An 11,979-nucleotide genomic window follows, 5' to 3' on the forward strand; every position below is an offset into this window, starting at 1 on the left:
GGCCTATGAACCAGGCGGTCACGGTTTGATTCCCAGTCGGGGCACAGGCCCGGGTTGTGGCCTCGATGCCCAGTACGGGGCGTGCAGGAGGCAGCCGATCAATGAATCTCTCTCACCATTGATATTTCTCTCTCCTTCTCCCTCTCCCTCTCCCTTCCTCTCTGAGATCAATAAAAATATATTAAAAACAACAACAGCAGCAACAACAAAGGGTCTGAGCTTCCGGAGATGGGCGGGAGGAATGAAAGGGGCGGCACCCCGCTCTCAAGCACAGGGGCTCCGAGGGCATCAGCGCCCAGCACGGGGCTGAGGGAGCCGAGCCCAGCGGGTGAAACCCCCACGGCCTCGGGGAGGAAAAGGAGGCACGTGGCTTTGACTGTGTGTTGGGCTCAGAGTGCGCCCAGCACACGTGGACTGCGGTCGGAACCCTCACTCCGAAGGAGCGAAGGGCTGGGCAGGAGGCCAGCTACCAGGTCGAGGAGGGGCAGGAGGGCTACACGCAGCGCCCGCCCCAGGGCCACTCCCAGCAGCCTCCGCGGGACCGGCTGGTGCTGGGCCCGGCCCCTCCGGACTGCGGCTCACTCACTGGGGTGACTCAGGGGCGCCTGGTGCCCAGGGCGCTTCCTGCGATGGGCTGCGGGGCGGGAGCCCTGACGGTGGCTCACCGTCATGCCACTGCGAGAGCGTCAGTGACGCGCCCTGGCTGGTGTGGCTCAATGGATAGAGCGTCGGCCTACAGACTGAAGGGTCCCAGGTTTGATTCTGGTCAGGGGCACGTGCCCGGGCTGCTTGCTCAATCCCCAGTAGGGGGCGTGCAGGAGGCAGCTGATCCATGATTCTCTCTCATCATCGATGTTTCTCTCTCTCTCCCTCTCCCTTCCTCTCTGAAACCAATAAAACATATTTTTTAAAAAATTTAAAAGGAGTGTTAGTGACGCTCTCGCTGTACAGCACAACCTCTGGCCACTTTGTAAGAAGGGGGGCTGGGGTGTCTGGTGCGAAGGACACACAGACCCCACGTTCACAAGGGTCCACGCGTGGAAATGGCTGCAACTCTGGCAAAACTGCAACCCCTGGGGCCTGTCACAGAGCAAGTATTGACACTTTTCTTTGTAGAAAATACTCACGGGACCATATTCTCCCCACAAAACTCCTCCTCCCAGGAGCTACGGTCACATGGCCAGGTGCCCCTTACTCGGCAGAGGTACGTCTCAGGGCTCGGTCCCCACCGACAGCCTCACCCGTGGGGAGGCCACACCTCCCAGAGTCCTGTGCTAAGTCAGGGCCCTGTGCATAGAGAGGCCGGGGAAAGCTAGGGGTGAAACCCTGGCATCCACCTGGAGGCGGTGGCAGAGATGAGTTGAAGCCTGGAGGAGGCAGCGGCTTACCTTGCACTCACAGCCCATCTGGTACCTGTGGTTCAGGCTCTTCTTCTGGGTGGTGCTCAGGGTGTCCCAGGGCACAATGAAGTCACAGAGGGTGATGTGCATCTTGCCGCTCCCATCGGCCTTTCCTGGGGAGAGAAGGGACCACCGAGCTCAGCGCAGGGCACGCCGCCTGCTTCCTCCGCCCACGCCTGCATCCGGGCGGCCCGGGCATGGGGGAGTGTAGGTCTAACAGCACCACGTGTTAAGGGCAGACTTGTGCCCTAGCCGGTTTGGCTCAGTGGACAGAGCATTGGGCTTCAGACTTAAGGGTTCTGGGTTTGATTCCAGTCAAGGGCACGTACCTCAGTTGCAGGCTCCTCCCTGGCCCGGGCCCTGGTCAGGGCTGGTGCAGGAGGCAACCGATGGATGTGTTTCTCTTACATCGATATTTCTGTCTTTCCCTCTTTCACTCCGTCCAATAATCAATGGGAAAAAACATCCTCGGGTGAGAATTAAAAGAAAAAAAAGCAGCAGCAGCAGCAGGGTGACTACTCCAGCACTTATTCTGAACCCTAATAACTAACAAGAGCAGGGTTCAGGCAGCCTTCGACACTTCAAAAAAGGAGAGGTATTTTTTCCGACCTGCATCCCCTCTCTGTGAGCTCAGTGCTTCAAGGAGGGATCGGCACCGGCAGAGGGCATGTGCCTCAGCCCCATCCCTGGATGCTGTGGCCCTCACACCGCACGCACAGGCGCACGCAGCACCTCCCGCCCAGCTGCTCGCTCCTCCGTCACCGGCAGGCTGAGCTCTCCCCCCGGCTCGCCCCCCCCATCCCCCCACCCCCACCCCGTGCCCGGGCATGGCTACTGCATCCTCGCTTGGCGTCAATGTCCCCTGTTCCTGTCCCTTGCCTTTCTTTTGCATCTTGCTCCCTCACCACGTCGTAAGCATACGCCGAAAGGCTGGGTCTCACATCTCTTAGCCGCAGCGCCCTGCACGCAGCAACTGCTCAATAGAAGTCCCCTGGGGAAGCCGTGGGGGTCCCAGCAATCTGCCGCTTATCTGCTGTTGTGGCGGCTTTCCCCTTCGACCTTTCCACCACTAACTCAAGCCTTAGCGGCAGCAGGCAAAGACTGGCAAGGGTACGAAACGCAAATGGCATCTTTTCAACAGCCCTAGTGGCTGGGCCAGCGGGCGCTTCGGAGATCGTGGGTCCATGGGGCAGCATCTCAGAACGTTAAAAGGAGACCCCTTTCGGAATAGATAATTCAGATCTGATTGGGCCCGGCTGGTGTGGCTCAGTGGTTGCGTGTCGGCCTATGACCCAGGAGGTCACAGTTGGATTCCTGGTCAGGACACAGGCCCAGGTTGCGGGCTCGATCCCCAGTGTGGGGCGTGCAGGAGGCAGCTGATCCATGATTCTCTCTCATCATTGATGTTTCTATCTCTCCCTCTCCCTTCCTCTCTGAAGTCAATAAAAATATATTTAAAAAAAATTAAAAAAGACTCGCGTGGGCATGCCTGGCTCGAGCATCTGCTACAACAGTCTACGTATGTCTGCCTCAGAGGAAAGCACAGTCTTTCTGGGATAGAAAAACAGGAATTAATTAAAATTTGTCGCTGAGGGTTGCATGTTTATTTTTCCTTGTGGGGCTCGAGAGGACTGGGGGAGAAAATTACGGGGCCGAGTCTGAGAACCCCCAAACATGCGTGTCCAACTCCACACGTGAAGGTGAGTCACCGCCCCAAAGGGGGCGGGCTGCCCCGGGCCTTGTGGTCACTCCCAGGGTGGCAGCCAGCGCCCGCGGAGTGGCTCGCTGCGCCCCCGGACTCCAGGAGAGAAAGATTTAGAACCCGTGGTTTCACCCGGGGCTGCCGCTGAGCCCGGGGAGGAGGTCGGGCTGCCGAAGGGCACACAGGTTCCTAGAACAGGGAGGTGTGAGGCCGGCAGCAGCCAGACCGAGTTCCCCACAGCCCTGGGAGCCAAGGGGAAGGACCCAGCCCTGCCTCCTTCACAAGTGCCTGGCAGCCCTGCAGTTTGGGCAGACCGCCCCTAGAGGGCGGTGTGTCCCTCGCGGGCTCTCATTCTATTTTGATTTTTGTTAATCCTCACCAGGGATATTTTCCCATTAATTTTTATTTTTTAAATGTCTTTTTAAATATATTTTATTGATTTTTTACAGAGAGGAAGGGAGAGAGATAGAGAGTTAGAAACATCGATGAGAGAGAAACATCGATAGTGCCCGCAACCAAGGTACATGCCCTTGACCGGTATCGAACCTGGGACCCTTGAGTCTGCAGGCTGACGCTCTATCCACTGAGCCAAACCGGTTAGGGCTATTTTTAAAATGTTTTTATTGATGTTTTAGAGAGAGAGGAAGGGAGAAGGAGAGCGAGAAACACAGATCAGCTGCCTCCTGGGGATGGAGCCTGCAACCCGGGCATGTGCCCTGACCAGGAATTGAACTGGCGACGTCTCGTGCATGGGACAGTGTGCAACCAACTGAGCCACACTGGCCAGGGCTCCATTCGTTTTTAGAGACAGTGGAAGGCAGGGGGAGTGACAGAGAGGAACATCCATGTGAGAGAGTCACGTCGACATTGCCTCCTGCCCGCGCCCCGAGCAGGGCTGGAGATGGAGCCTGCACCGAGGTCCGTGCCCCCACTTCCCCCTGTGGGTCCTCAGGTGCAGCACAAAGAGGTTTGCTACGCTGGTTTGCTACGGCAAGTCCCCTGCACCGCGGGGGATTCTGTCTCCTTTCTCTTCTCTCCAGATCGCATTTTTCTGATCATAAAAATAATCGCTGTCATAATTTGCAAAACGGAGCCCATCCAGGGAAGTAGGAAAAGGAGACATAAGCGATGATGAGACTGCCTCTCGCTGTTCCGGGCACAGGCCGAGCGGGCCCCCTGAGGCCACTGGGGACGCCCGCACCTGTGCCGGGTGCCCTAGCAGCTCCCCGCCTCCCTGCCTCTGGGGCAGCAGTCGGGTCTCCCGGTGTCTGATCTCTGCATCCTGATTCCGTCCCCACCCCCCTCTCTCCGTTGGATGGCACTTTCCCTGTAAAAATCGCAGGCGCGGGAAGGGAAGCCGGTGGGGCCGCCTTGCAGAGCCGTCTGGCGGTTCCTCGAACGATGAAACATAGTCACCATATGTCTCGCGATTCCACTCCTGGTATCCACCCCAGAGCAATGAAAACACACGTCCACGCAAAAACGCGTGCGAGGCTGTTCTAGCAGCACTTTCACAATAACCCCGAGGTGGGAACAGCCCCCGTGTCCACGGAATGATGAATGGGGAGGCGGGTGGGGTGTATCCATTCAGTGGAGCATTACTGGGCCACAGGAAGGCGTGGAGGGCTGACACCCGCTACCACACGCGTGATGCTGAGAGATAGGAGCCAGACACGAGGGACCACGGGGGACATGGTCCCATAGCACAGAAGTCTGGAGCAGGGAAATCTCACGTCAGAAGCGGCTCAGGGGTTGCTGAGAGCCGGGGGGGGGGGGGGGGGGATGGAGAAGGGGAGTTGGGGAGGTAAGAGCTGGGGTACAACACTTCCGGACTCGGGCGATGGCTGCACAGCCCTGTCAACACCAAAGCCACCGAGTCACACTCTGTCTGTGGGTGAGCCGAACGGTGTGTGAATTATATCGCAATGGAACTGCCAACAGAGAGCGCATGCTCTTAAAGCAGCGAGATGCTCAGAGGGCCCATAAGAGCGGGGAACCTCCCATCGTCCCCGAGGGCAGGAGCCAAAGTCTCAATGTAGCAGCAAAGAAACCAGGGGCGAGGGCTGGGCACGGGCTGGCAGGAGGGGGGGACCCCCGGACAGACCACAGGCCTCCTCCTCCCCCGGGGACCTGCGCTTAGGAAGGGCGACTACGGTTAGTTACGTTCTGTGGCTTTTACCACAATGCACCACGGAGATGCCGGTGCACCATCCTATCAACAGATTAAAACGAGGTTCCCTCTCGGCCTCGGGCTCCTGTCCCCCGGCCCAGCCTGCGGCGCACGCACCTGCGATGAGATACTCCTTCTTGCCTCCGACGTCCAGCGAGACCCCGCAGATGGCGGAGGACGGGGCCGTGTAGATGAACTCGATGTCCCTGTCAGGTCCCTTGAACATCTGGGAAGACGAGGGGGGGCCCGGGTCAGCGGAGTGGCCGCAGCTGCAAACTCCGCGAACCCGGGGGCAGGGCCACAGCGCGTCCCATCAGCTTCCCAGGCGTTTCCGGGTCAAGGGGCCCAGCGCACCTCCAGACGGGCAAGGGGGGGGAGCTGGGGTGGATGCACTTCCGCGTGGTCTCCGGTCTCTGACCTCACTCTGGCCACCCCCCCCCCGCTGCCCCCCTCCCCCCACCCCCTTACCCCCCTCACCTTGATCTGCTTGATCTCGTACTGGATCCTCTTGATGGGGTTGCCGTAGACGTCATTGCCAGAGCCCACCTCCTTCTCGCTCACCACCTTGGCCCTGATCACTGCAAAGCACAGGATGCAGAGGTGAGCGGAGCCCCCGCACACGCACATGGGAAGGGGCAGCAGGGAGGCAACGAAGCCAGGACCCTGCCGCACCCCGTAACCCGACAACTCGGGGATCAGGGCTCCCGCAGCCACTGGGCAGAGCTCTCCCTCTTTTCGTTTCCAGGAGTATCAGCTGGTGCCACCCACGGTCCTAATGGCTTTCAAAGCTTTGCCCTGCGACATGCGGCCGTGCAGGTCACTCGGGGTCAGTGTCGCGTTCAGGCAGATGGGAGGGAAAGAAGGAACACGGAGCAGAGCACTGGGGCTCCCCGGAGCGTCCCGCCCCCACCCCAGGCGGACTCAGACCTCAGGACCTGCTGGCCAGGCCAGCTTTTCCCAGAACAGGGGGGCCAGGACCCCTGAGTGCTCTCTACATCTCAGCCTGGTGCCGGAGCGCGCCCAGGCCCAAACCCCATTCTTATTTCTTCTGTGGGAGCTGAGCCATGACGGACCCAGCCCAGGCCAGGACCCAGCCCGCATGGCCACAGCTAGGAAACGCCGCCCGGGCCACCAGGACCGAGGGCTTGTTCCTGGATAGCAGGCCCTCGGCCCAGCGGCTCCTCCCACCCCAGCACCCGGTGTCTTTTTAGTCACATCCCAACTCACGCATCCACCTCGGCTCCTGCTGCCCACTGCCCGCATCTACAACAGGAAATGCTGTGCAGTCCGGCGCCAGCGGCTACTGGCGCTGCCTCCGTGGGGCTGGACGGATCCATTTCCAAAGCTTTGCGTGTGCTCTGCCCACCCCAAGTGCTGACCCCAGAGGTCGAACCCTGGCACCTCCAGGACAGGGGTGCCCGCCCTCCAGGTCTGGAGGTGTTGGCCGTGCTTCGGGGACGGTTTCCCTAGAACTCGCCGCCTCTGCCACTCCCTTTACTTATTTTTATTGATTTCAGAGAAGCAGGGAGAGGGGGAGGGAGAGAGAAACATCAACGAGGAGCCCAGCCAGTGAGGCTCAGGGCTTGAGCGTCAACCTATGAACCAGGAGGTCACGGTTCAATTCCCGGTCAGGGCACATGGCCAGGTTGCGGGCTCCATCCCGTGGGGGGTGTGCAGGAGGCAGCGGATCAATGATTCCCTCTCATCACTGATGTTTCTATCTCCCTCTTCCTTCCTCTCTGAAATCAATAAAAATATATTTAAAAAAAATTAAACCCCAGGCCTGGACTCGTGTTTATTGAACACCTACTATGTGCTGGGCCCCGCAGTGGGCTGCTCTGCCCCACGAGCCCCCCAGCTACAGGAACCAGAGGGAGCAGGAGGAGGGAGAGTCTTTGTCAAGATTCGTGTGCTGCTTTGCTCCCCAAAAAGACGGCCTCTCCCCAGGCTGCTCAGATTTTGCCTTTTCTTTCTTCTTTCCCGTCAGCCGTCCACCCAACATCTGGGTTTGGGATCCAGGGTGACACACTGGCTGATGAATTCACCGCCAGATGTCGGCTACTGGAATGCACAGCCGTCCACTTAATTCAAAGCACACGCAACCGCAGAGCCCCGCCCCCACCCGGGCCGCGGACACCGCATGATGTCACTTCCTCCTGCGAGGAGCCTGCAAAACAACCCCCGCGGCCGCCAGCCTTCGGGTGGAAAAGAGCAGGGTGGGCGGAAAGTGAGGCTCACGGACGGCGATCCAGGAGGCACAGGCTCCGTGGGGACCGCGAGCGGCCGCAACCACCCAGGGGAAGACCCACGCAGGCCAGGTGTCCCGCCGCCACCCCGAGGGGCAGGGGACAGCGAGGGGCTTGCGGGAAACCTCGGGGTCCCCAGGCCCCGACTCATGTCCCCTCGCGCCCCCCCAACACCTCTGAGCCCTGCTGCGTCCCGAACAGGCCGGTGCACACTCTCTGGGGGCCCGGACCGAGACCTGCCTCTGAGAAGCTCACTGAGGTCACGCGTGTTGACTGAGCTGTTATCTTGCCACGGGCCCAGCCGCTCAGAGGGTCCCTGTGCCTCCCGTGTGCGTCTGTCCTGTGGGGCCTCTCGGACGGGGCTGCTCTGCCGGCCCGGCTCCCAACCCCGAGGACAGGGAGGCCTCTGGGCGTTCACACGTGACTTGCAGCGGCCGTGGCCTGGGCCCAGGCCCTCAGCGCCCCGAATCCCAGCCCCCCGGGCACGGAGGCAGAGCCCTGGCCAAGGGAAAGTCACGGGTCTGCCCAGACGCGGGGCGAGAATCCCAGGATTCGGAAAAACACCCGTCCCTGCGAGCTCAGAACCCGGCCCTGACTCAGACGGGCAGGGATGGCTCAGGGCCTGCAGAGGGCACGTCCCGGCCCCGCCCACCCCAGGCCCCCAGAGGGACGGGATGCCCTTGGGTTTTGCTCTCCGCCTCTGGGAAATGCCCAGCGGTCCCCCCATGAGGGGCCCTCGCTCCCAGTGCCACTCGCTGTGGGAGGGGGGCCTGGGGGACTGGCCAGCACATTTGCCAAAGACCCTGCTGGCCGCAATCGAGAGGGAGGGTGGGAGGACGGGCCGTCCTGCTGCGGCGACCGGAGTGACCGCTGGCCAGTGCGCTGGGGCCTCGGTGTGAGAGCGGGAGCCGCTGTGTGTGGTCGCGCCGGCGCCCGCGGAGGATGGCACATTTCCTGGGGGCAGACGGTGTAACGCCCTGTCCCCGTCCGGCACTTGGTCCATTTCTGTGCTTCTGGGTAGAATACATGCCAATCACTTCAGAGGCATTTAGAAACGATTTTCTCCCGGACGCTTGGAACCCAGCCCCCATGCCCTCCAGGCTGGGCGGGGGGGGGGGTCCGGGCTCCCCAGGTGCGCCCCGCTCTGCTGGGGTCCTGGGGGGGCGGGAGGGTTCCATGCTTCTGCCTACGCTCCCCAGAGAAGGGCGCCGAGTTTAGACATCTCCACCCGCCAACCACAGCGTGCCGTCCTCCGGCTCCCGTGCTGCCCCCGGGAGGAGGGTCCCTGCCCCTCGATGACAGAGGACCCCTAACTGCTGGGCTGTAACTCGTCACCTCCGGGGGCACTGGGGGCCTTGGGGGCCCAGCAGAGACAGTTGGGCACCTTCCCAGTGGGCCTGCGTCTGCTTCGCGAGCAGGTGGGCTGCCCTCAGGCCGGAGGGGCCGGGGACCTGCACAGAGTGCAGACCCACTCGGGCACCCGGCCGAGGCCACGCCCCTGGACTGCACGAGGACGGGGTGCGGCTGAGCAGCCCGGAGATGTCACAAGGAATGCATGACATCAGTGCTGGCTCGGTGCCCAGAGTCCGAGGCAGGGTCCGGCCCCACTGGCCCCTGCAGCCCCACTTCCCACCCAGCCCCCGCCACCCCAGGTGCCCTCAGTGGGCGGGGGGCGGGCGGGGGACTTCCCTGGGCACTCGCAGCCTCCCCTGGCCTCTCGGTCAGTGGCGGAGCAGGCCTCCAAGTCCACTCCTTTTAGGGAAATGAAGGAAAAGGGGCTGTCACTTCGTAATTAAAAACAGCCCTGTGCTGGGGGGAGCCGCGGGTTTCTCGGGTCCCTGCTGCGGCTGCGAGAGGCCACAGTCCCCCCTCAGGGCCCTCAGCCTCCCGTCCCCAGGAACCGACCTCTGTCCCCAGCTCTGGGGCAGGGCCGTGCCTGTCCAGGGCGAGGGCAAGACTTGGCTGGTGGGACCCAGGTCAGGGTCAGGAATGCCTGGAACGGGAACTGCTCAGAGCAGAGGTGCTTGGGGTGGAGGGTGGGGTGGGGCAGGGAGGGCGACTGGGTGCAGCCCCAGCCCCGGGACACGCTGCCCATGAGCCTGGTACTTAGGGGCCTGCCAGGCCTGCCCAGTGCTGTCAGGATTCCAGCACGCACGTGAGCGCTGTCCCCCGGATGCCTGTCTCCATGGAGACCAGCTCTCCCATCTCTGTTTCCTGTCCATGTGCTCCCCCAACCCCGACCTTGGAGCTGGAGGGAACGGTCCACACCCCGTGCCCGCCCCATTCCCCCAGGACCCTGGCACGACCCCGACCCCAGCCCGGCGCCCTCCGCCCTCCGCCCTGTGGGCCCAGCGGGACCTCACGCCACAGGCCTTGGTCACATGCCCGCAGCCACGGGCTCGGCCCTTCCCGCTCACGTGCTGCTGAATCATGTGAAAAAAATGCACCGGCCCTGGGAGGGTTTGCCGAGAACAGAGCGGCTTTGTGGGGGCTGCTGCTCCCACTCTCTCCGCCCAGCCCAGCTCAGCCCTGCAAACCCCAAGCCTGCAGCCGGGGCAGGGGGAGCCGCGGCAGGGAGGGGCCTGGACAGGCGCTAAGGGGCGGCTCTCCCCTCCCTTCCCCTCCCCACCCACAGGCTAGGAGGGGGCCCAGAGAGGCAGGGCGGACGGCTTGGAGCGAAGGGGCAGCAGACCACGGCCTGCCCACGCTGCCACGGGTGGCAGGGTGCTGCCCGCGCCTGGCGGCCTCTCCCGCTCGCTGGAAGGACTCTCAGAGGTCGGAGAGGACCCCCAGGCCCCAGCTTTGAACATCTTATTTTCCCTTTATTTGCATTTCGGAGGCGCTGATGTTATCACACACACTATGGCTGTGCACCTGGCTGGCGGGGGGGGGGGGGGGGGGGGGGACAGGGACCGGGGCCCGCAGAGCAGCACACGGGATTCGGGGTCACATCCAAACCCGAGCCGCCTTCTGTGGGACAGCTGGGAGGGCAGGTGCCTTGTCCTTCTTCCAGGGACCGTGTGGGTGGGACTGCCGGGCAGAGATGAGTCAGCCTGCACCCTGTCTCGCTGCCCGCTCCCCACACCTACTTTTAGCTCAGAAGGGGTGCTCTCACCTACAATGCAGGGACCACAAACACGACCTTTGAAATTGGAAACAAAAATAACCCGCTCCCAGGCAGGCTCGTCCAGTCACCAGCCTCCCAGGCAGGCTCGTCCAGTCACCAGCCTGCGGCTTCCCGGCCGCGTCGGGAGACCTCGCGACTCAATGTTTGGGTCCCTGTGGCCTCAGCTTTAAACCCGGTGACCCAACAGCACCCTGAGCCTGAGGCCATCCCCAGGGCAGACAGGAGCCGCTGGTGGGGATCCCACAGCACCCTGGGCCCGAGGGGATACCCCGGGGCAGACAGGAGCCACAGGTGGGGATCCCACAGCACCCTGGGCCTGAGGGGGTACCCCGGGGCAGACAGGAGCCGCAGGTGGTCTTGTAACACAGGAGGCTGAGCATCAGCCCAAAGCCAGCACCCTGCCCCGCAGGTCACCCCCTAGCAGCCCTCCTGGCCACAGGCTGGGCCACGCTGCCGCCTGCCCCACGCCATTCCGGGAGCCCACACTTTTTCCACGACAAGTGCAAAGGCCTCGGACGGACAGTGGCGCCCGCAGGCTGGAACGTGAGCTGGTGGGAGGAGCCTCACCCGAGCTACTGGTGCACAAGGGGGCAAGTCTGGGGGCTCGGGCTCCTCGGGGACACCCCCTGGTCAGTCACCGGACCTGCCGGGGCCTCCCACCACGGCCACCGGTCACCGCACGTGTCCTCGCCACCTTGTCCCCTCCACCGGGACCCCAGGGCCGGGACTCCAGCGTGTGCACTCACTGTGCGTCCCAGAGACGGGGCAGTGCCCGCCCCTCCGTTTAATAAGGAAAAACAGGGTAAGATCCAGGCAGCATTTTCCAGGGGAAATAGAAAAAAAGGTGAAAATGGAAGAAAAGGAACACGGGGACCTTTCCCGTCCCTCTGACCCAGCGACCTCTGACCCAGCGACCTCTGACCCAGCGTGGGGTTCAGACCTCCCCAAAGCGCTTCCGGACCCCCAGCCCCGTACCCACACGCATTGGGGTGCAGCTCTCTTTGGGGGAAGGACATACACAGAGGAGAAGCTGAGGCTGGGAAGCAGGCTCAGGGCGTCACGTGGTGACAGGAGGCTGCAGCCAGTGGGGAGGGACACCCACGTGTGACATGGATGACGTGACTGCCCCGAGTCCCAGGCACACGACATCACATCCTTTTTATGAAGTTCAAACACAAGTAAAACTCAACCGCTCCACGCTCCGTGTGTGCGCGTCCACGCCCACATGGTGGGGTGAGGGCCGCCCCGCTGGGGGCGCAGGCCTGCACCCAGGGGGCAGCAGCCGGAAGAGGAAGTCACAGGCAGAAGCCACTTTGCAGCCAACAGCCCAGGTC

At 62.4% G+C, this 11,979-nt stretch overlaps 1 protein-coding gene across 1 annotated transcript in view; it reads right to left on the reverse strand.

The window, feature by feature from the left end:
• TIMP2 (TIMP metallopeptidase inhibitor 2) overlaps nucleotides 1-11,979 on the reverse strand; it is a 32,453-nt gene that overhangs the window by 3,074 nt on the left and 17,400 nt on the right. The window contains exons 2-4 of the mRNA XM_059671428.1: nucleotides 5,750-5,850; nucleotides 5,390-5,498; nucleotides 1,389-1,513 (exon numbers count right to left, since the gene is read on the reverse strand). Of these exons, the coding sequence (XP_059527411.1) occupies nucleotides 1,389-1,513; nucleotides 5,390-5,498; nucleotides 5,750-5,850 (335 nt within the window). The remainder of the gene's footprint in view (nucleotides 1-1,388; nucleotides 1,514-5,389; nucleotides 5,499-5,749; nucleotides 5,851-11,979) is intronic.

The sequence above is a fragment of the Myotis daubentonii genome, chromosome 16, assembly GCF_963259705.1.
Source record: "Myotis daubentonii chromosome 16, mMyoDau2.1, whole genome shotgun sequence".
Classification (NCBI taxonomy): domain Eukaryota; kingdom Metazoa; phylum Chordata; class Mammalia; order Chiroptera; family Vespertilionidae; genus Myotis; species Myotis daubentonii.